Source organism: Phragmites australis, chromosome 2, assembly GCF_958298935.1.
Source record: "Phragmites australis chromosome 2, lpPhrAust1.1, whole genome shotgun sequence".
In the NCBI taxonomy this organism is placed as follows: Eukaryota; Viridiplantae; Streptophyta; class Magnoliopsida; order Poales; family Poaceae; genus Phragmites; species Phragmites australis.
Genome location: NC_084922.1, coordinates 49,204,985 through 49,229,555, shown reverse-complemented (window position 1 = coordinate 49,229,555; position 24,571 = coordinate 49,204,985). Strand labels below are relative to the sequence as shown.

General features: G+C 42.6%; 3 protein-coding genes across 3 annotated transcripts; 1 reads left to right on the top strand and 2 right to left on the bottom strand.

Moving 5' to 3' along the window:
• The first annotated feature begins 2,666 nt into the window (after positions 1-2,666).
• Positions 2,667-7,721, top strand: LOC133909496 (uncharacterized). Its single transcript, XM_062351948.1, has 16 exons — positions 2,667-2,867; positions 2,966-3,171; positions 3,268-3,347; positions 3,436-3,540; positions 3,929-4,049; positions 4,140-4,198; positions 4,307-4,378; positions 5,152-5,219; positions 5,303-5,399; positions 5,505-5,579; positions 6,083-6,181; positions 6,709-6,846; positions 6,933-6,962; positions 7,035-7,097; positions 7,174-7,251; positions 7,342-7,721. The coding sequence occupies exons 1-16, from the start codon at positions 2,737-2,739 to the stop codon at positions 7,390-7,392; spliced, it is 1,473 nt and encodes a 490-aa protein (XP_062207932.1). The 5' UTR covers positions 2,667-2,736; the 3' UTR covers positions 7,393-7,721.
• A 2,076-nt stretch (positions 7,722-9,797) lies between these two features.
• LOC133910225 (uncharacterized) lies at positions 9,798-10,761 on the bottom strand. The gene has a single exon (XM_062352737.1). The coding sequence runs from the start codon at positions 10,585-10,587 to the stop codon at positions 10,066-10,068; it is 522 nt and encodes a 173-aa protein (XP_062208721.1). The 5' UTR covers positions 10,588-10,761; the 3' UTR covers positions 9,798-10,065.
• A 9,407-nt stretch (positions 10,762-20,168) lies between these two features.
• Positions 20,169-22,230, bottom strand: LOC133909495 (large ribosomal subunit protein bL27c-like). The gene is made up of 3 exons (XM_062351946.1): positions 21,863-22,230; positions 20,601-20,702; positions 20,169-20,491 (listed from the first exon to the last, which is right to left on the bottom strand). The coding sequence occupies exons 1-3, from the start codon at positions 22,169-22,171 to the stop codon at positions 20,315-20,317; spliced, it is 588 nt and encodes a 195-aa protein (XP_062207930.1). The 5' UTR covers positions 22,172-22,230; the 3' UTR covers positions 20,169-20,314.
• Between the last annotated feature and the right edge of the window lie 2,341 nt (positions 22,231-24,571).

Below are 24,571 nucleotides of genomic sequence, written 5' to 3'. Positions count from 1 at the left end.
TAGATTGCATCTTACCATCTGTCATCCTCTAATAAATGCAAGTTTTCAAATGTATAGATAAATGTTTAGTGCCATTCTTTGTTTCACTAGAAATCACTTTATTGCACCAAAAGCACTTAGCTTTCCAAACATCATTGACTACCATTCTTGTGAAATCATTCCAAACATGAGAAGTCAGCTTCCTCTTCAGGGCTCTAGCTTCAGATGTTGTTCCATCTTCAATGGTTATGGGAGTAGCTTAAGATCCAACAGGCAGAGAAGCTTAAGATCCTACAGGAGAAGCTCGAGATCCAACAGGAGTAGCTTTAGATCCAATAGGAGGACTTTGCTATCAGGAACTGTTGGAAAGAATAAATGTTCATTTACAACATGTAGTGAACTAGTTCAAGCATATCCATCTAACATCTGAACCTCAATTTGGTTAGCTCGTTTACTCGTCGGGTAGTAAATTACACCCATAAACATGTCCGAAGTCAGTAAATAAGGAATAAACACAATCCTATTAGGGTATTTACCGGCGAGTAAACGGGTAAAACCGCCATCCTTACTCTTATTCAACCGTAATCGATAGGAAGTCATTTTCCCGACAATTGAGGTCTTCTTGGTATATACATTCTGAATTCTAGACGTACTATATACCATAGATTCGGTTTCATAATATCTAAAGTTGTTAAATATGCACGTGACATATCTCATCTATATATAATATATTTTTTATATGTATATCTTATAGTTAGATATTTGAAAGTCTCTTGGTTGAGTGCGCTGATTTAGCTAAGCTTGTTTCTGCTCGATTGGTTGCCACTGCGAAGACACGAGCCGACGGGTCGACGAGTGGGCACTGCGGTTTTCGCGTGATCTTGATCGCTGGGAGAGGCCGGTTCCGGGCTTCCCGGGACATAGTCGCATTCTGTTCGATTGTGTCCCCGGTAGGGGCGGAACCAGCCTAGAGCTAAACCCTAGGTTGGCTCATTCAAATTTAGGCTAAATCTTAAAAAAAAAACTACTATTTTTATAGTAAATAAAGGGTGATTTAGGCTGCCATGGGCCTGAATCCGCCCCTGGTCCCCGGGTTGAGTGCGCTGATTTAGCTAAGCTTGTTTCTGCTCGATTGGTTGCCACTGCGAAGACACGGGCCGGCGGGTCGGCAAGTGGGCACTGCAGTTTTCGCGTGATCTTGATCGCTGGGAGAGGCCGGTTCCAGGCTTCGCGGGACAGAGTCGCGTTCTGTTCGGTGGTGACCCCGGGTTGGGTGCGCGGTTGACCGCCCCCTCCCTGCGTTTGGATCACGTACGCATGGGCCGGCCAGCCGAGGGAGCTGTTGATCCCGTGAGTTCCGGGGCAGCCAAGACGGGCCCCGGCAGAAGGCAACGCCAGTCGACGTACGCTTGTCTCTTGTGTTCCTGCGATAGGTGGCGATGACTGACGCGACTGGCTGGATTCGCCAAATCTGAGCCGCCCGCAGTCTAATGATTAAAGACCACGGGCAAGTTAGTAGCATCCGCACGCATTTCAGAAAACAAGCGAGTAGATAAAGATATAACTCACGCTATGTTTTTTACAATCCCCCGTCTAGTCACAAACAAATGCTGTTTTAGATGTGATATCCAGTCAAATTTCTAAGAAAGTTATTTAAAAAAAAACGTCGCTAAGAAAACATATCCTAACTCGCAAGCATTCCGTGAGAATACCCTACTCTTAACTCATTTTCGTGAGAATACCCTACTCCTATAGATTTTCATACGCCTGATGTAAACACTCATTAGGATATTGTTAGTCAAAATCAAAACGTTTGACCACCCATATTTTAATACTCTATGTCACTTTGTTTTGATTGATTTTTCTTTAAGTGGTAGATGATGTGCTCGTCGACAACAAGACACCTATAATTATTTTGTTAATTTTTAGCTTCGCATTTCCAATTTTTAATAGACATTTATTGTCAAGAAAATTATTTTCAAAAAACGTCGCTAAGAAAACATATCCTAACTCACAAGCATTCCGTGAGAATACCCTACTCTTAACTAATTTTCGTGAGAAAACCCTACTCCTATACATGTTCATACGCCTGATGTAAACACTCATCAGGATATTGTTAGTCAAAATCAAAACGTTTGACCACCCATATTTTAATGCTCTATGTCACTTTATTTTGACTGATTTTTCTTTGAGCGCGTCGACAACGAGACACCTATAATTATTTCGTTAATCTTTAAGTTTTGCATATCTATTTTTCAGTAGACGTTATATGAGTAAGTATGTATGATAGTATGAGTATGTATATGTATCTAGGTTGTACTAGTATTTAAAAAAAATATAAGCTAAGGTCCAAAGTTAAAGACAGAGGAGACTTGCGCCAACATCGTCAAAGTCTCCAATCGTCCACGGCCTAAAAGCCTCATCCCCTTCGGCCCGGCGGCCGGCGGAAAGTAACCTCCGCGGTCCAGCAGAGCGCAGACGGCATCGGCGTCAACTCTTTCTTCCCCATCGCGTGGCCGAAAGCCCAAGCCGCGCGGCGCCAGGCCGGCAGAGACGACACACCGCATCGCGCGCCGCCGCGGGCTGGGTCCAGTCCAACTACTACTGCCGCAACTGCACGCGCGGCGAGACCAAGCACACGGCCCAATCCCAACAAAGCACAACGCGCGGCGCGAACCAACTAAACCCTAGTCCCCCCCCCCCCACCCAACCTCCCTCCGTCGCCAGTGTCACCAGCCTCCCTCGCCGCCGGCCACGATGCTGAAGGGGATGATCTCGTCGATATCCTGGGTGCCCAAGGGCGCCGCCAAGAACGTCCCCGTCGTCGCCGAGCCGCCCACGCAGGAGGAGATCGACGAGGCCATCAAGACCTTCACCTTGGACAGAGAGTGAGCCCGCCGCCCTTTCCTTCTTTCCTCGCGATGCATCGCGCGCGCTGCTGCGATCCTAGTAGTGACGAATTGTGACCCGTGTAATCTGTCCTCAGTGGCGGGAGTGACGCCGACGAGGACGATGATGCTGGAACCATGGACCTCGACGGTGCCGAGGAGGCGGCGGCGGCGGCGGAGGAGGAGGAGGTCGATGAGGTCGCCCAGGCCAAGGCCGTAGCCAATGCGCTCGCAAAGGGGGTTGACGATGTCGCCGATGAGCTCAGCGAGCTCAACATGGATAATTACGACGATGAGGAGGATGGTGGGTGCTTGTCTTTCTTCCTTTCCTCCTCCGGCAAATTTAATCGGCCTGTTATGGTTGGAATTTGAGCTGACCGCGAACTTGCGATTATGTCAGGGCTCGAGATTTTCAGTACCGGGTTGGGGGACTTGTACTATCCAAGCAACGACATGGACCCGTATCTCAATAACAATGACGTAATTACGCTTTCTCTTCCATTTTACTTTTTTTCGTCAACTAAAAGAATAAATGGATGTATAATGATATCCTTTCCTGCCTTATCAGAATGATGATGACGACGACGATGAGGAGATCGAAGACAAGACAATCAAGCCTACCGATTTTGTTGTCGTTTGTGCGCACAGCGAGGATGATATCCACTCTCTTCAGGCAAGTATCAGTTACCAACTTTTCTGATTTTTGCTAAAAATGTTAGCTGTGCTAGTTCTTTTTTGGTGGATTTCTTTTATTGACAAGAATCTAAAGACAAAATCCATGCCTGTAGTAATAGAACACGTTATGTTACCGTGCTCTCTCCTAGCTGCCTACTGATTTGTCATTGATTAACTCATTGTGGCAATGCTGTCTGTACTAAGTAAATTTGTATCCAGAAATTGATTCTAGGTCTTGCAATACTCTCTAGTGTCTACCCATGTGTGAGGATGTAAAATATAGTAAATTCATGTTAGTATTGATTTCTGACCCATCTGACTGTTCTATTTCTTATTAGTTTAGATATTTGCTGTTATCTGCATCATGAACTAATTATCAATGACAGGTCAATATACTTGAAGAAGAGGATGGCGAGCAGAATATGTTTGTGCATCATGATGTTCCACTCCCAGATTTTCCACTCTGCACAGCTTGGATGGACTTCAATCTCAAGGGTGGTGACAAAGGTAAAACTGTAATGTCACCTGATTTTGCAAATAAAGGGTGCCAATTTGTTTTTTAGAAGAACTTCTTGTCTCATATTTTTCATATTGCAGGGAATTTTATAGCTGTTGGAACCATGGATCCTGCAATCGAAATATGGGATTTAGATATGGTAATTTCTTTTGAAACATACAGAGCTATCGTTTTCATATAACCATGAATTGTTTCATTGCAAAACAGTATATAAACACTCTGGTGGATCAATGATTTTCCTCAACAGGTTGATGAGGTGCAACCTCATATGGTGCTAGGAGGACTTTCAAAAAAGAAGAAAAAGGAAAAGGGCAAAAAGGTTCGCTACTAATTTTCCAATGCTGAACAAGATTTGGAGTTGTCATTACTTTTGTCGGTTATTTTATTGGTTGCTGTGCTAAACATGCGTTCCCTTGCTCTCCCTGTATATTCAAAGTCAATTTTTATAGCAGTTCCCAAAGTAACACCGAAGTCTCTGTTATAAGTCTATATTCTTATTTCTGACATTATTTACTATTTTTTCTTTGATTTCCGTGGCAACCTGAGTCTAGCGTGCCATGGGGGGCTTCTTCTGTCTAGTGTCTTGGCTGATAAATTTCAGCCTATATTGACAGACGATGTTGTCCTAACATACCACAAGCCTGTTACCAACAGTTGCTTTTAGCTCTGTGTGCCAGACCCCTTTTGGCTTTTAGCTTTGTATGCTCCTAATATGCTACAATGAACTGGTTTGCGATCTGGTCTTGTTATATATCAATGAATGCACATGAAGCAAAACTGAATTATTTCACTTGATTGGTCTTCATCTCAAGTGTAAATGACATCTCACTGGGTTCCTCTTAGGTTCAGTAGGCACGAATGCTGGGTTGTTTTCGGCTATCAGATTGATCATGATTGTTCCCATATGAATGCTTAGCAGTATGACGCTGATTAGATATATGTACTTGGCAAGGAAAAATATTGGTTATATGTTATTTACAATGACATTATGATTCACATATGCCTCTGTACAAGAGAGCATTCATCTATTCTTTTTTTGCCAATCTTTGTTAGCTACACAAATATTCATACTGCATGAATTTTCACTTGCAGGGGAAAAAATACAAGAAGGGAAGCCATAGAAGTTCTGTGCTCGGTCTTGCATGGAACAAGGAAGTGAGGTGAGTTTCTGTTTTGACTCAAGTGATGGTGCATCTCTTATTAATTAGCCACCTGATGGGTGACTTGTTCTTATGAGCTCCAGGAATGTTCTTGCTAGTGCAAGTGCCGACAAAACTGTTAAGATTTGGGATATAGCTGTTGGTAAATGTGCAGTCACACTGGACCATCATGATAACAAGGCAATGATGAATACCTCTCTTCTTTTGTTCTTTTCTTTGTATTTTTTCTAGTCCAAGACATTAAATTGGTGTATAATATTGATTTCCGCTTCCTTTGGCATGCAGGTTCAAGCAGTTGCTTGGAGCTGGCAGTCACCTGAAGTTCTTCTTAGTGGATCCTTTGATAAAACAGTTGCCATGGTAATGCATTCACTGGCAGCCACTTACTGTTGAATTACTTTCATGATATTCTGCTTTTCTGGTGGACTTTTTTATTTGACTAACAACTTAGTATTGGTAAGTCTCTTATGTTATATGTATGCAATCGGTCTATGGTATGTGACAGGGCTATAAGCAGCATGTTTATTCAAATCATGGCCTCATGGGCCATGGCAACAATTTATAAGCTTATCTGGTGTTGTTCTGTGTAACTGATTTTTGGACACCAGCATGTTTTGGGTGACAAGCTAGCAATGCAATGTTTTCTGCCATGCTCATTATATAGTATATTGCTTTTGTTTCTTTCTATGTTCTGGGGCTTTATGCTGAAAGCCTTGTGTTTTCCTTAAGTGTGGCAGAAGATGCAGTTGCAATGTTAATTTTGACATTCTTGTTCTGCTGCATTGTTTTGGATTTTATTTTACTTTTCTTATATCCATTTAAACTATTTTTTTGGACCTATTGAAACTAATTTTTGTCTACAGAATGATATGAAAGATGGCGGACAGAGTTGCCATAAATGGTCTGTTGAAGCAGATGTGGAAAGCTTAGCTTGGGATCCACACAATGAACACTTATTTGTTGTGAGTCAATGTAACTTTTGGTTGTTTTTCTAAAAGAAATTAGGAGTTGCTGAAAATTGAAAAATACATGTGGCTATTATAGGTGAATTTTCCATTAGAAAATAGCTTAGTGTGATAGAAAATACATGTGGCTTATTTGTGGCTATTATACTCAACAGGCAAGAGACCTTTTGAGCATAAAGTAGAAGAGTGGTGAAGATTTTAGCATTTGTGGACTATGAACTCAGCAGCCATGATTTATAAGTTGGAAAATTTTCAGTTCCATACTTCCATCTCTCCAGTACCTATCTTAGGACATGCACTATTTACACTATTTTTTGATCCTGTAGAAAGGTTATAAGGATGGTTAGACTAAGTGGCCAAGGCGGTTTCAGTCTCCAGTTTGTTTATTTTGTATCCGGTGAATATATTTTTGTCCTTGATGTTATAAAATGTTACTCTTGTCTCCTTTGGCTGTTTTGTATGGTCTCTGTTAAGGTTCCAATTAGTCGGGTGCTCTCTTAGTCAAAGTCTTTCATGTCTTCCAGGTTAGTCTTGAAAATGGGATGGTTCAAGCATTCGATAAGCGGACAGCTTCATCAAAATCTTCTGGCCGGCCCATGTTTACCCTGCATGCACATGAAAAGGCTGTTTCTTCCATCTCCTTCAGTCCGTCTGCCCCTAACGTATGTTACGCTCTGTATACTTGTGCTAAAAAGAGAAAAATGCAGCACTGAAACCAGATTACTGATGCTCAATTATTTCGTTGCAGTTTCTTGCAACAGGTTCAACTGATAAAATGGTAAGAATTTTTCAATAGTTTGATGGCATATCGATAGTCTTCAGCTAATTACTAATTTCTCTGTAAACACAGGTGAAACTCTGGGATCTATCAAACAACCAGCCGTCATGTGTTGCCTCTATGAACCCAAAGCTTGTATGTTTTCAAATGAAATCGTTGTTTCCTTTTGGAAGTAATTATTTTAAACATTTCTCTTATACACTTGTTTCAGGGAGCTATTTTTTCGGTATCATTTTCAAGTGACAGTCCCTTCTTGTTAGCCTGTGGAGGATCAAAAGGCAAACTGAAAGTAAGCACCGCACTCATGTCTGTTAGCTGTTAAAGCTCTTCCTGCGATGTATGACTATCTTTATTAAACATTATTTTCCATGTTTGATAGGTCTGGAACACTCTAACGGAGCCAGCAGTAGCTAATAAATTCGGCAGATAAAAGTGCAGGAAATTTCATCGGCACTGAAGAGTGATGCTTGTGGCGCCAGAAACACAATAGCAGCCAAAATTTGGTGGCACAAGTCCTTTCCGGCTTACACGCTACACATGCTTGGGTAGATTGAAGTTATGGTGAAAGTTTTGCCTATGTGATGAAAGCCCAATTATGGTATTATGGTGAGTGAATGAAATCAAAGCATTGTGTTATGTGTTTGGTGCTTGTACAACGTCACACTGGGCAAGGTTTTGGAATGGAACTGTCTAGTTATGACGTATTGTGAGTTGTGACTCCATTTTCATTCAAGTAAAAAAGAACGTTAGTTGTTGATATATACAGTCCCAAAACAGAGCTCTCTTGAGCCCCATTTTGAACACAAGAATCTCACATGGAACAGTTCAATTCCTACAGTAAACAGGTAAGTCCTTGTATCGTGTGAAAACTTAGTTCGTACTGGTTCTTGTTTACAAGTACACAAATATCTGCTGCACCGCAACAAAAGAAACGAAAGTATGAGCATTACTGGCAGTAACTTGATAGATTCTGCTTCTGACGAGTTGACTGGAAGGTAAACAGACTGCAAGCAATTTACTGTCTTATGTCAAAGCGACAGGTTAATGTTCGGTGAATACGATTTGGAGCAAATTCCAGTAAACATCAAGAACCTCGGCTAGAACCAACTTTTTTTTCATATATATTTTGAATGGTACAACTATTGTAATACATTGTACTTTCCACGCTATAAAGAAGTCCTCTTGGATTATTCTACGTACTCGTTGTGGACATGCATCCGTGCACTCTCTTTTGCTACTACAATAATTTACTTTGCTCCTATTCTTTTTATTATGTTTTCTTTCTCGCATAAGCTGCACTGCTCCCGTGTAATAATGCGCCTTTTCCGTGTCATGTCGTGGCTGTGCGTTTCAGAAAAGAATATGTGATCTCATCTCTTCGCGACGGCATGCATGAATGCAAGTGACGCTGATCTGATTCAGCAGCCAGAAAAGCTAGCCGATGCCAGAGACAGGTGGCTCAGATTGCTCGTGTAATCTTCATCGATTAGTGAATTAATAATATTTGTTGTACGTGTCATTTTAAAGTATCTGTCCATGTGTATAAGTGCTTGTGCGTGTATGCCATTTGACAAATCTGAATAAGCACGGCATATGCATATGCAGGGGCAGGCACCTTTCCCTGCTATTTTTCATGCCTGAACATTCAGCATTGCGTGTGATAGACCCTTTTTTATTTGGACCAACACATGCACCATTCTCTTGAATCTTAACTAATCTATACTATATAAAGTATAAAACACGAGTTATTTTCCTTACTCTCCTCACATCTAATAAAATTTTCAAAATTCAAATAATTTACCTACTTTTATTATCCATCTAGTCTTTCAGTTTCTCTGTCTTATTACTGACTACAGATATGAGACCCGTTTTGCTAATTAAAAAATAAAGAAATCTATACTATATAAAGCATGAGTTATTTTCTTTACTCTCCTCACATCTAATAAAATTTTCAAAATTCAAATAATTTACTCATTTTTGTTATCCATCTAGTCTTTCAGCTTCTTCGTCTTATTATTGGCTACTGATATGAGACCCGTTTTGCTAATTAAAAAATAAAGAAATTAGAAGAAAAATTAGTGGATAATCTCCTCCTACTTTTTCGGATCATATCTGAAACCAAATTATGGCATCGCTTCTGACGTATTCATTTGGCGATGCATCGATGTCTCTATATTTTGAGTTTATTCTTGATGTTACCGCGTTTAATGTTTGTGTGTGTGTTTTTTTTTTTTTTTTTTTTGCAACGCACAGATACTTAGCTAGTTTCTATGAATTGTGAGTGTGGATCATGCTCTTTTTTTTTTGAACTATAGAGTGTGGATCATACTCAAAGTGGCTTTTTTTATAACGTAACAAAATGCAAGAGTTGCCATAACAAAACATTTCTAGGCTCCAACTTTGTTTCAGGACACTTTAGAAACACATGAATATCACAGGGATTTTATAAGAAACGTAACACCTGTTCCAAAACGCTGTGTCAGCAGTTTGATTTCTAGATTATATTTGGGAGAAGAACATGTTCTGAATGGCTAGCTCCTGGATAAATTTTGAAGCAATTATGAGTCTCATGCGTCAACTTCTCAATAACAATTCATCTGTACATTCATGTGTCAACTTCTGAATAACAATTCATCACCTCATACGTTTACTGATACCATTTCTTTTCAGTTACTTGCGAGAAATCATTATCCTGACAACTTTTTACCATCAGATTGAGAGTACAGAACACTTCGTTCCATAGGATAAGTGCTATAATCATCATGGCATCATGCGTAATCGAGTCTTGACATAAAGCAAGATAAGAGAAACACACCATGCATCACTTTTTTTCCTTTTCCTTTTTCAAAGATCACACGCATTTCTCGTCTCTCCTTTCTCTTCCGAATACATGGGCATGGTTAAACCTCAATTACACTGTAAGTGCATGCATGATGCATGCCAACCTCCTAAGTGGAATGTGTTCTTCTCTGACATGACCCTAAGAAGACAGAATCAAGGATAGCAGCACAAAGCATTACAAATCCTTTGGATGCAATCTTGCTTTGCATCTTCCATTTCCAAGGAAATCAACTAATTAATAATATGCTTTGCTCATATATAGTTATCGATCGGCATCAAAGAAGCTTTTGGCCTCCAACTTCCTTTGCTTCTTGACCCTTGCAATGAAGTCCTCCACTCTCTTGTGCAGTTCTTCTTCTTCTCCTTCCTCTTCCTTCTCCTCCTCATCTACTGCTCCAACAAAAGCACTGTGATCAACCGCCACCGCTGCGGTCATCGCCTGTGCGATTGTTGCCGTGTTCCGCTTCACGTGCTCCTCGTGTATCTCATTCACCAGGGAAGGCTGATCCCTCCTCGGCTTTAGCCTAGACTCGCTGACGAGGAAGGCGACGATGAGGTTGCCGACGACGAAGAGACACTTGGGGCTGAGCAAGAAGGCAGTGGCCAGGTCAGGCAGGGTTGTGAGGAAGAAGAAACCGAGGAGCGAGCATAGCCTAGGGAACCAGACAGGGCTAGTGAGCAGCAGGCACAGAACAAAGGTGGCCACCATGTTGAGAGTGAGAGTACGAAGCCGCAGCAGCTGCTGCTGCCGCCGCCGCCTCCTGCTCTTGCTGTACTTCTTCATGAACACCAACTGAACAATCAATCAAGTTCTTGCAATGAACAGCACAAGAACAGATTGACACACGAGATCTATACAAGAATGTATGTGCAGAGACTTGAGGGGGCTCAAGAGGCCACAATGAGGGGCGAAGAAGGGGCGGTGAAGGGGTTTTATATGTGGTTGAGGGGAAGGTAGGCCATGAAAAGGCAGGAGAGGTAGTAGTAGAAGAGATGTGCAATGGCCAATGCGAGAGAAAAGAGCCATATAATGGTGAGGCGAAGACACAGATCTACTGGTGGTAGAGATGCAATGCAGACACATGCTGCTTTTGCAAGGGGGCATCTGGGATTTGATAGTGCTGTGTATATTGTGGGTGGGGGCAACTGGTTTGTCAAAAAAGATGTGGTGGCTGCCTTCTTTTACCCCCTTTCTTTGCCTCTCTTGCTTTGGGCCCCTCTGCTGTTATGATCCTGATCCTTGACTTGATGGCACTCATATTTTGGAATTTGGATGCCTCCAGAGGGCAATGCATGGATTCCATTTGAGGCCTCAACAACATGGTGCCTGGTCGGTATCCAACTTGTCTAACTTGCTTGGCGCCAGGTAGCTGATCTTCAAATCTACAGCTACAAACTGTGATGAAACCACAGAAAATGCCATGCATTACAGCTTAAAGTGTAGCCATTCCTGCTGTGTAACAAACTAAGTATATTCTTAGCCTAGCAATCTTATGTAGTTAGTTCTACTTTTCTCCAAAATATAAAATATAAGCACATCGATGTTTCATATTAGAATGCTTCCTAGCAGTGTGACCCCAGGCAGTTATAGGCTTACGGTAGATTCACTTCGAGAAACAATTGTGGCATGGCTACTGACTATTTCTGCTCATGTGATATGCATTCTAGTAGTACAGCCCGTTCAAGTGCACCTGAAGTTGGTTTGGATTCTCTTGACCAGGTCTCTGTGTCAGGAGCTAAAGTGGACACGAGCAGTTGCTCAACAGTACTCTGACTGAATGTTCGATCAAAGGGTGATGCCTTTTAATTGAGTAACCGGGAGTCTGAGATGAGCTAATCAAGAGGTGTATGCACAAAGTTTCTACCAGAAAATGTGTATGCACTGGAAGCATCTGAACCATAGACTTATTAGACAGTGGCAATGTTCTAATTTTTCCTTGAATAAACTAGTGTAAGATAGGAACTCAAGTTTGATCCTGAAATCCTATGTTTCTAGGTCAAATCATAGGGATACTGAGGGGGGCAACGACCATATATTCTCTGAATGTTAAGAAGAATTTCTTTGCCATTGCATCAGCAAATTGTTTGAACATTCAACATAAACTCAACTTATAACATCCTAGTGCACAACCAATGGTTACATCAAATAACCAAAGACTTAAGGACTAAGGAAAGATGTGGTTAAACTCGGTCCAGTCCAATCCAACAAACCCTAGTACAGTAGTGCCCATTGTCCTCTCCCAAGGACCCAGCTTCTCTCTTTAGTGAGCCTGCTGAGGTGGCTACCAATTGAGTGCAGTGTAGAAGCTGTCAATCTTGAACAAGGCAAACACAAAGGTTTTTGATTGTCTCTGCAATTTGCATGTCATGACAATGTGACATGCATTGCAAGGCAAGAAGAGCTGTGGAATTATGGTTACCACCACAGAATATGCTTTAGGCTAATAAGTGAGCAGGAAAAAGGGAGCACAATTGTTGATGAAAAGGGCTTCATTAGCAGTTGGTGGTTGCATCTTAGCCCTACTATTATGTGGTGTGGACTGTGGAGTCTGGAAGCAAAGGCAGAATTTGTGATAAGCATGGCTGCATGGGTGATGGATGGATGATTTCATCGGTCCTTTCTTGGTGTAGTAGAACACAATTTTCTCTCACTCCCCATTCGTTTACACTTTGTTGTGCATTAGGTTTGCCCACTCTATGAATGAGTGAAGCTCTTTTTTCCAATGCAAAGAAGTTATATATCCACCAAAAGAGATTCCCTTGTTAAAAGATCCTAAAGATCTCACAAGTTTCTTAGATGCTCTTCCCGCTATTCTTTCACAGAATTGAACCTAACAGATGAACTTGTAAATCTCTGTATAACAAGAAAAAGAAGGGTCTATAGAACTTTCTCTTAACATTGAGGAATTCCCTCATCCCGTTCTCTACACCTCTATATAGCAAATAAATGTGATTGCACATATGCGTTTTAGACTTAGGAGTTCAAAATGTCTTACTGTCCGCAAGCAATAACTAAGAAATTTCTCAAATTTTGTGTCCAAAAGCTTGGCAGGCAATGCTTTCTACACCAAAAACAAGTGCCACGTTTCATAAGAACATGGTTATTTCCAGAAAAAAGTTAGAAAAGCTCAGGAATGCGAGGTCGATTCTGATCTTGGTGAAAATTAGATATTCTTTGAGAAGATCGTAGTAATATGCTATCAACTATATGGGTTAGTATAGATTAAGTTAAAAGCACCTGATGGCTATGACTTGGTAAAGCCACTACGTGAAGACAAAGAAGACTATCGGAGGATGAACTCCACAAGCGGGGATCCGGAGAGACCCCTTTGAGATTCGGTCGGGGAATGATTCTAAATCTACCTCGTACGTGAAATAAATATGAGTAAATAAAATGCAGGTGGAGTGGATGATCAGATGCAGGAGGAAATAAATACTCTAGAGATTTTAGACAGGTTAGGGCCGCACGGAGCGTAATACCATACTCCTGTGTGTATGCTATAAATGCTCAGGGAAAGCCTCTCTGAGGATCTCTTGTGTTACAAGGATGTTTGTGTAAAACTAGAGCTTCGTGAGCTTGTCTCGGTCTCGAAGAAGCCGTTGTCTTCTGTGTGTCTCAATCTTCTCAGTTTTGAGCTCGAATTAAAGGACTCGATCGATCCAAGTTGTTCTTCTCCGGGGAGCCCGCCCCTCCTTTATACCCCGTCGGGGTGGGTAGCGTGCCCAGAAAGGATGGCGTGTATTCCAAGACGTCATAAATGGAAAGCAACCATCATGAGTTGCAGCTTGATGTTACGGGGAGGGTTGAAAACACGGGTAGGGGATAACGTCGCAGAGCTCGAGGCACCTCGCCTGCCACCCTGCTGTGTCAGACCTGCTCTGACCGGGTGGGCACGCCGGGCTGCTCGGTGGCTGCCCGGTGGGCCCTCCCCGCGGCGCCTGTTGAAAAATGGCATGATGACGAATAAGATCGGACAGGGGCGCATTTTCAACCCTCCCTGTCACCTCACGCAGCAGCCTATGATGGTTGCTTTCCATTTATGGCGCCTCGGAACTCACGCCACCCTTTCTGGGCACGCTATCGCCCCGGTGGGCATATAAGCCGGGCGGGCTCCCCGGAGAAAGACAGAGCCAAGTGGTAGGATACGAACTGAGTGAAGTACAGACCAAGTAGAGTTGAGGATGAGTCTCGAAGAACACAAGACAGAAGCTTAGATCAGCCGAAGAACAAGGAGCACGAAGCTCTAGACTAGACAAATATTCTTGTAACTCAGCAGATACTCAGAGAGATATTCTCAGAGCATTTGTAGCATACACACAGGAGTAGGGTGTTACGCTCAATGCGGCCCAAACCTGTCTAAAAATCCCCTGAGCATTTACTACTTCCTGCATCCGATCATTCTATTCCACCTGTCTCTCATTTACTCCCATTTATTTCACCTGCAAAGCGGATTCAGAATCATCCCCCCGGCCGAATCTCAAAGGGGGTCCCTCCGGATCCCCGATTGAGGAGTTCACCCTCCGACAACTCCCATCCGGTCTTGTCGTCATCATCCTGCTTTTCGGCGGGTGCTGCGAGGAGGACCCACCGGGCAGCCACCGAGCACCCCGCGTGCCCACCTGGTCAGAGCGAGCCTGACACAGCAGGGCGGCAGGAGATATGCCTCGAACCCTGCGACGTTATCCTGAGGCACGCCGGATAACGCGCGATGAGACCCGCACATTAAATGTCCCTACACCTCCTTGCCAGACCATGGCAGGGACTGACAGCAGGCGTGAGGGGAGTGGTTGGAAGTGATAGTCCACGCGCCCTCTTAAATGCAACATCGGGCCTCTCACCAATTGACACCTCACCGCTGAGCCCCTGTGGGGACCACCGGTGAAGGACTTTTCAGGTCCTCGGGGAACTGTGAGTGCTCGGGGACTACTGTTCACAACCCCGAGCACTCTCTCCCGAATATGCTCTTCCTTGGTCCTCGGGGAACTACGAGTGCTCGGGGACTACTGTTCATAACCCCGAGCACTCTCTCCCGGATATACCCTTTCTTGGTCCTCGAGGAACTCGGGGCCATGAATAGTGGTCCCTGAGCACCCTTTCCCGGAACTGTGACTTCTCTTGTCATCGGGGAACTCGGGTGCTCGGGGACCACTGTTCATGACCCTGAGCACCCTCTTCCGGAACTGTGACTTCTCCTGTCATCGGGGAACTCGGGTGCTGGGGGACCACTGTTCATGGCCCCGAGCACCCTCTCCTGGAACTTGGTCTTCTCGGACCTCGGAGAGATAATCCCCGAGGGAGGGCGCCACGTGGTACTCTGTTGTCCTGGCCTCGGAACTTGGGGACCCCTGGTTCCCATGTCACCGACAAAAGACACTACATAAGTGATGAGTTGTAATATGATCTATCACTTATGATAAAAATAACGGGTCGTAATTATGACCCGTCACTAATAACGACTCATCAGTGACGAATTATTCTAAGCGAGTAATTGATAACGGGTGAAAATTTGACCCGTCACCAATAACAACTCATCAGTGACGGGTCACTAGGCCAATCATTGGTGACCTATCACCAATAACAAACTCATCAGTGACAGGGCTTCTAGCCTAGTCATTAGTGATAGGTCAAATTATAATCCGTCACTAATAATAATATTCATAAATACTTGATTTAGTTTCAGTATTAGGATAGTTGTGACCCATCACTTATATACTCTACAGTCTTATATGACATAACTTGACACAACACTAGCTTACTACCATACTGATGCCAGAATAATGTAAGGGCCATAAACTCCAAGTATTATCGAGTCAGAAGATCCATATTTGAATTGAAAGTGTATTAAAAAAAGCAAGTCAAAAATGTTTGATCTTCAATTTGACGTGTGTTCAGTTTCAAATTAAAAATGTTTAATGGATAGCTTTGAAAGTGCTTTGAATTCCTCTAGAAGAAATAAATCTTGAGTTAAAAGTGTTAATTCTCCGTTGGATTTGCTTTTCATATCTTGCTTGAATTGAAACATTTTTATTTTATTTTATTTTTCTCTTATTTTTTCTCACTTAAGCAGCACTAGAATAGGAACTATTTTTATATTTCTGCTCAAATTTGATGTAGTGATGGCTATGGACATAAACGAGCGTTTCGAAAAATGATGCAAAAACTTCTGAGGGTGAGAACTCAATCTTCTAGGCTATTTTTAGCCTCGAAAATTCGCCGAATCCGACAAAAGGGGAGAATCAAATGTAATTTTTTATGTAGATGTCCATAGAGACAAAAAAAATATCGAATTTAGAGTTTGTATGCAAAAGTTATACCCGTTTTAACGACGTCACTCCGGGTCAACTGGTTTGTGTGTCTATGGTACTAGGAACATTAATGATGGGTTATAAATGTGACTCATCACTTATAACCTTAGGTAAAAAGGTTAAAAGGATATTTATCTAGCTCTCTTCAGAACACACATAAGGGTGAGACGGTAAGGCTACTACGCGTGTGAGGGTAGTTCGCAAGTTCGATTCGTACGGAACGCAAAGTATGAAAATAGTGTGAAAAATTGCAAGGGACACGTGGTGATGGCATTGAGTTGGGTTGGCTCTGTTGATTTTTTTTTTTTTTGATTTTTTCATGTCAAAAGATCACGAAAACCGTTCATCAGTCATAAGCGACGGGTCAGAGTTACGACCTGTCACTGTGAGCTTTATTAGTGATGGGTCAAGTTTTGACTTACCACCAATAACCTAGTTGGTGATAGGTCCTTACCCGTCACTTATAATTAGTAATCAGTGACATATTCGAGGTGACATGTACATGACCCGTCATCCATAACGGTTATCATCGGTCACTTATGGTATTTTTTCATGTAGTGAGCCATCAAAATTAATCATGACAACAACAATTGGAAGGTTCCTAAATGTGAGAAGGGAAGAAAGATATGACACAAAAAGCTCAGTGAATCTGTGGTATAGCTATTTCAGACATTATGCACACGCTGAACCACCTACAGCTATTGGTCTCTTAAGACCATCTTCAATCATATTCTCTTCATTTCGTTCCCTTCCTGGTTCCCTTTCCCGCTCTCGTTCTCTTTATTTTCTCTTATCTTCAACAGCTTCCCTTCGAGGGGAATCGCGAAGGAAAAGGAGAGAGAATCTCGTTCTAAAGGGAATGACTTTGGAAATACATTCGTGACGGGAACCGTAAAGGGAAATCGTTGGAGCACTGAAGTGAACGAAAATTCCTTCACGACGAGATTTTAGCCTCCGAAGGAAAACCGTTGGACGTAGTCTAAGGATAGTGACCAAATGTATGGCCTCAACTCTTGATGTTGCATTACTTTACATAAACTTTGATGCTAAGGTATGGAGCAGTATTTTATTATGCAAATTGCATCATCATCAACGGGATAATGAAATTTGGAAAAATAAGTCCTTAAGAAGATAGAAAATATTAAAATGTTTCAAGCGACTCCAAGCCTGTAAATAAACCATTTTGCCATGGCAAATCTTCCATATCAGAAAGAAGCCATGAAACATGATTTTACATTTCTTATACTATGCGATGAGATGCCAATGTTGATCTCTTTTCAGGATTCCACATGCACGGAAAAAAAAATTCTGCTTCTTGGGAACATTGAAAGAGAAAACGATATAGTAACGGGAAAACTTTCTGCCCCTTCTCCACGAATCCACTTGCACAAAGCTTGAGGAGAAACTAGTGGGCTTTCAATAATGCTTGCCTTGGCGCCATCACTAACCACTGCTACCTGCTCCTGCATTACAGGATGAGACATGGAGGAGAGGGAGCAAAAGGGGATCATGCTTCTTTCCTTTTATTTCTTTGTATTGCGTTTATTGATGAAGACTTCTTGCATTAGAGTTGAGGGGCCTAGAAAATGTCCCATCTGTCCATTAGTAGTCCAATTTTATTGGACAAAAGGACGACCTGAAGCTCATGCTCCTCTTTGCTTTGCTTCAGCAAAAGCAAGACGGCAGAAATCGTGAGAAAGAGAACAGGGGCCGAAACACTATAGAAATGCCCCTTTTATATTCCTTTTTGAATAGATGAGATCAATGCCTAATCCGTGAGGTCATTATGAAAATCCCCTTTTTGGGTTGTTTGCTCTAATAATTAAGGCTATTATTCTCCTTGTTTGAGCTGAACTAGCATCTGCCACTATTTCTATAGTTATTTGGTTCAGTAATACCTGGATGTTAGCATCTCTACGTTATCACAAAATGACCATTTAAGAAAAGTTTACTAGCTATAAGAACACTAGTAGGTCCTCTCAGGAATATGGGACATAAAAGAAGTAATGCAAGAGTCTGGTAGCAGATTTGTGGCCACCAATCGGAACTCTACATTCCCCTGCTGCATTGGCGATCCTCTGCACGTCGCATTGTAAGTTTATACAGCGATGTTTCTATTATCTTTGCAGATGGTGTGTTTGTACACTAAGTATTTCTAAAATAGTGCTACTGTGATTCTTAGTTTGTACACTAAAAGATTATTTCATTTATATACCCTTATTTGTATATTACGCTAAAATATTGATCCGTGTACCTCTTATATTTGGATAGAGTACATATTCATTTGAAGCTAATGACATTGTAATTTCATATTGTAGGTCTGCCTTGGCTGTTCCTGTAGCAGATTCATCATCAAGCAACAAAGAAATGTCTGCTGCAAAAATGAGCAGGTAGCTATTTTCTCCGTAGCTGCAGATGATTTTGATTCGAAAGGTTAGTTCAGGAGCTACTATTTTATGGCCGGCTCTAATATATTGTTATGTGTGACCTGAATTGAGGATACTGTACAACAATGATTTACGACACTTTGAGAAGCGATTTACTATAAATCAATGGTAAATGTGATTGTAATTTATCGTAAAACACGGGGAGCACCCGAGCCTTAACTCGGCTGGCAGTGACGGAGGGAGCAAGGAGCTCCCCTCCCGAGCCACCCGCGTTCGAGCCACGGGACTGCGCGGGATGCACGCCCTGTCAAAGGTTCCAAAGAAGCCTCCGGCAAAGGGGGCCCGGCGATAAAAAAAAATGATCATAATTTATCGTAAAACATTGTGTAGTAAATCTGCGCCCATTTTATCATAAATCCCTACAGTTGTGATCGTAAATTTAGGTGGCTACAGAATAACTATTCTATAGCCGGCTACTGAATATACCTTCTGTGTATGTATTTATATTTCATGTGTGCTTATTTTCCATTTATCTGTGCACAGTTGGCGGGAGAGCTTTTGGGGTCGCTCTTTATTGCTTTTCAGCAAACCTTTTTGTTATAAAACTCTGCTCCAGTCCTCTACATATCCAATGGAAATATGCTGTCCAAGCAATTATGTTATGTGGTTTTGCATCCTACGTATATATTCAAACGAAGACGCTATGTGCTTGAAAGCTGCTCTGCAACAAAACATGTTCCATTCCTCTTTGTATACAATGGAAAGATGTAGTGAAAGTTGGTATTCTTATCTATTTTCTACCTTATGTATATGTTCAGAGGAAGATGCCATGCGCTCCTAAGGTATATTGCTCTTCTGGTATATCTAAAAAGAAGGTTGTGTAGTTGGTTTATGAACCAACACAACCGTCTATGAAGTACCATCTTCGCTATGTAAATAACAAGCATTCTAAATTAGAAGACTCTTGTGTAAACATTATGCATGACTCGACTCTACTATATGCTATGTGTGATGAAGGTGTGGCCTTCTTATTTATCTATCTGTTTGCATCTGTGAAAATAATTCATCTGGCCTATTCATCTCTGGTTTCATACAGAAATACTATGTTTGACAGTGAGGGAGTCGTAGCACACGACAGAATAGAGCGATCAATATTTGAGTACTGGGACGAGACCATCTATCGCGGGCTAAATATGACCACCGTGCTTAAGGATGTGCCTTTGCAATTACCATTGTAGAATCCAAGTAGTACCACTCTGTTCAAGCTATACACTTTGAACACTGTCCCCCAGGCCTCATCGTCGACAAATCAACAGACACTGACTCCAACAAAATTTCACAACACTCAAATCGACCGCAGGAGCGACGCGCCAGGAGCTTCTAGTTAAACCTAAAACTCTTTACTGCCCTACATGTCATTTTTTTTTTGGTTGCAAAAAGAGAACCTCTGAAGGTTGTTTCTAATAAGGCCTGAACCAGATAGCCCGTCCCCGGTGATGATGATGTTGTTCAGTTGATGGCTTGATCTTTGCAACAATGTGGCATCTCTTGGGAACCACAAATTTCAAGCATCTGCTCAGCTTGCGATAGCATCCATCACACCATTACGTGGAGTTTGTGGTGGAGGGAAGTTGGAATAGACCCCACTGTGCCTCTAAAGCATAGCTGCCCGAAAAGACACAACAGATACTACATAGCAAAACAACAAAGTGCAATATGGCCATGTATTCATCATGCAGTCTTACATTTGTTGGGGGGGGGGGGGGGGATATCAAACATGGATTGTGAAAAAAGAGAAATGCTAACATAGGAGACTTATCAGCAGTCTGCGTTGACCTCAGAATTTTCATCTACAGCAGCTAATACCAATTGAGGTTCAATGGCTCCCTGCCCTCTTGCCTTCTTGCGTTCACGCTGCATACGGAAGTACTCTCTCTTTCTTGCTCTGTAACTGTTTGGGTTTTCAGGCTGTTTCTCATATGGGTAAACACTTACCTGTAAGAGAAAAAGGCAATTAGATGAACATGTATCTGGTATCCTCCCAAATCTCACATAGATGCAGGTAAAAGCAAATGTCGACAAGTAATAACCAAGATGCAGCTACCTTTTTCCTGTCTGGTCCATATTTCTCAAACTTGACTAGTCCATCAATCAAAGAAAAGAGTGTATGATCCTTGCCCATTCCAACATTATTTCCAGGATAGACCTGAAATGTCCAAAATAAATGTAAGTAAGAGAAAGGCAAGAACAGGAACATATCAACCATAAAATGAGCCCATTGCCGCACGGTTCATACACCAGAATGCACTACCATATAAAGGGCACAATGGTATAAACCTTATATTAACCATAACATATAAATATCTAGAATATTGGCAGCAGGGGTGTCAAAATAAAATTAAAAACCTAGATATGCTGTTAGTCATAGAAATTGCATTTGCACACCCAAAATCCAGGACAAATAACAAACTACAGCAAAGTAAATCAAGTTGCTTCACAAGAAGGCACATTACATAAGACCATCCCAACCATATTCCCTTCATTTCGTTTCCTTCCCGATTCCCTCCCCCGTTCCCATTTCCTTTATTTTCTCGCGAAGGGAAAGGAAAGAGAATCCCGTCCTGAAGAGAATGACTCTGGAAATCCCGTCGTGAAGGGAACCGTGAAGGGAAACCACAAGTCGTTACATGGTATTCATTATTGAATTGCATGCCATGTTAATTCGTGCATTTTCTTTTATGAGACGCACACATTTGGGCAACTTCCAGTACACTTCGTATTGAGCTTATGTCTGATCATGCTTCTAGAGGACATTCATCGTCAGTTGTCTCTCTAGTGCATTAAGGTTACGTCGTAAATATTTTTTGAAACGTCTGCAGCTAGATAGCAAATATCGAAGAATGGTGCTGCTATCTTTTCTTTTAACTCAAATATGCTAAAATTGCAACCTTTTTCCGCCCTTGCATAATGTTAGACTAGAGTTAGGAAGAAAACAGCTGACAGTTTCAGAGGCGGCAGGAAGTTCACACGTGCAGTTATGCACAATGCCAACAGCAAACATATCAAGCCTTATCCCCCGTGGCCAGCATTCAAGGTTCATCACCAGATTCTAAGATTTGCAAGTCCTATCCTCTTGGAACTAGGTCGTTAATTCAGAAAAAAAAATAGCCTTAGCGTCTCATGCTTAATGCTCCAACCTTTGCACAACAAACTGCCACAATTCACCACTAATTAAACACTTCAGACAGCTATCTCACTCAATAGTCAAGAAAGAGCCAATCCACGCTCTAAGCAAGCCAGCATCCGAGACCCTGACAACCTAACCCGAGAACCAGTCAGGGAAAGAGAGCGAGAGGAGGACAGGACCCTGGTGCCGCGCTGGCGGATGATGATGGCGCCGGGCTTGGCGACCTGGTCGCCGTATATCTTGACTCCCAGCCGCTGCCCCTTGGAGTCGCGCCCGTTCTTGGTGCTCCCGGCCCCCTTCTTGTGCGCCATTTGGATGGTCAACCGCTGCGCCGGCACCGGCACGCCCATCGCGAGGACGCCGCCACCGACGGAGAGCGCGGCGCGGTCGCCGAGGAGGAAGGAGGAGCGCGAGGAGGAGGAGGAGGGTGCGAGGGACAGGCCCTTGAAGGCTCCCGTCAGTGAGAACGCCATGGACGCCATCGCCATGGGCGCAGAAGGCTGGAGGGAGGCAACGGCAGTTCGGAAGAGGAGTAGACGAGGGGTGAGGTGATAACGAAGGAGTGGAAGAGGAGAAGGGGGTTGGGCTCGTGGGCCCTTAGTGGGCTCAATGTTTTGGGCCGCTTGCTTATTTGGGCTTAGTTATGCTTACGATGCTAGGCCCAATGAGGTCGATATGGACTGGGCTCTCGTGAGATACTGCTGGGCCTGTTGCTTTGGGCCCTTAACCATTGCGGAGACAGGGAGGTATCAGGGCCTTTAAGCCCATTTATTCTTTTTTTAGGTCAAGCCAATTCATTCTTGTACCCCACTTAGTAGGCATTCCATTCCTCTCTAAAAAAGAGTAAGCATTCCATTTTTTTCTTTTCGTTTTTTTTTCAAACAATCCTGGACTCCTGGTGAGAGATTAGGAACAATAAAAAAGTTCAGAAAATGGCATTGCACTGGGTCCTGTAATAGTCAGGCAGCAAAGTGACAGGCACAAAATCGAAGGGAATGGTAGTCAGGCAAACACTAGTAGTCACTGGGATTGAGAAGGTGACAGGTGATTTTTTTTGAGAAAATAAAAATTGTTCTGACTTTTTGCATCTTGTGATAGCACTGGTTCATTATTATATCATCTCAAAATTTAGCTGATAAGTAACGAAAAAAATAAATATTAGACACGGTAATATAAAACATAAACTCAAGGTATGGAAATGTGGATGCGTCTCGAGAGTATCGTCGAAAAAATACATCGGGAGTGATGTCATAGTTTGAATTCAGATGAAATTCAAAAACAGAGGAGCAGATTATCCGCTAATTTTCTTTCTAATTTCTTTATTTATTTTTATTAGTAAAACCGGATCCATATCCGTAGCCGGTAACGAGGCGGAGAGGCTAGAGAACGAAGATGAATAGCAAAAGTTAATAAATTATTTAAATTTTAGTGATTTTATTAGATGAGAGGAGAATAGTGAAAGAAGTGATACAGGAATAAACTCGTATTTTATATAGTAGAGATTAAAAAGAAATAAAACATAAAATCTACATGAGTGTAGTAAATCATCTAACACATAATCTATTATTAAATCGCCACCATTCTCGATGAAAAAAATCCATAGCCACTACTTACAACGCTTGGCAGGCCATGACGTATATCATCCCTCTCGTTCTTTTTCTATAATAATTTTCAGAATATGAGCGAGTAGGTTACTCTGAAAAGTGATAGTATGGAAAAAGATTTTTTTTAAGGTGACATGTGAATTGAATGCTGGAATTGTGCTGTGGGAATCGATGGGTACATAAAGTTTTATTGGAGGAAAGGTGAAGGCGAGCGGTGCAGTTTTGGGCCACCGGCATGTGGGAGGGAAGCTAGATGCTCTGTAGATGGATGGATCAGTATGATCATTGTGGCCTTGACCGGATTCTCGCAGGGGAAAGGCAAAGCTGGATGAGCGGACGGATCGATTCCTTGCATGGACACGGAGCATGATTGAGATCCTTGACAAAGTGTGGCGAGCAATGGAGTCGAATCATGGCGGCAACCCCACCGTCTCATAAGCTCCCGGCTCCTGTCGTGCCTGCTGCTGCATATATATCTCATCAGTGACCACAGGCATATTTTGGATTGATAAGCCCATTAACTCGTTAAGCTGGATGTAAACGTTCTACTATATGATGGGGTCAAGATTCGCTACCTCGCTGTTTCCATGTTTCTGTGCAAAATACTGACAAAATCATGTAAAATCTGCGAAGTTCGTGTAACTTCCTTTTTCTCTTATAATAGTCATTCATGCGCATTTTCGCGTGATACATACTCAACGCGGAAAACTTGACAGATAGGTCCAGGCGATATTAACCTGAATTTTATACAGGCAGGCAAGAGTTGGAACTCACTGTTACTGCAGTTCATCCCTGAAAAAGGAAATGAGAGGCATGCAGCGACCAGTCATCGCCATGATCGAGATCTCGATCGAAATGAGGCTCGATCACATCGCTGCAGCAAGCTGCACCATCTCTCAATCCATCAATCCGTCCGTCCACCTGTTGCGTCCATCGTGCACGACCGTCCATCAGCTTTAAGGTACACCCTCCCTCTGTTTTGACGGTGCCAGTGGGTCACGCAGACACATACACCCCACACCAAAAACAACAGAGATCGTTTTAAAAAACAGAGACATTGACCGAGAGTGATGCGACGCCGGCGATCATTAGCTCATCTGACGATTAGCCGGCAACACGCGACAAAATCCGGCCAGCTTCAGGTCCTTCTAGGGGCACACGGGAGGTATGCACCGACGCGTCTCCGGCGAGGCAATCAATACATGTGCAGGTGATATCCGTAGGCTTGGAAAAGCTCCCGCGTTTCAAACAAGCCTAAACTCTAATATTAAATTGACACGGTCA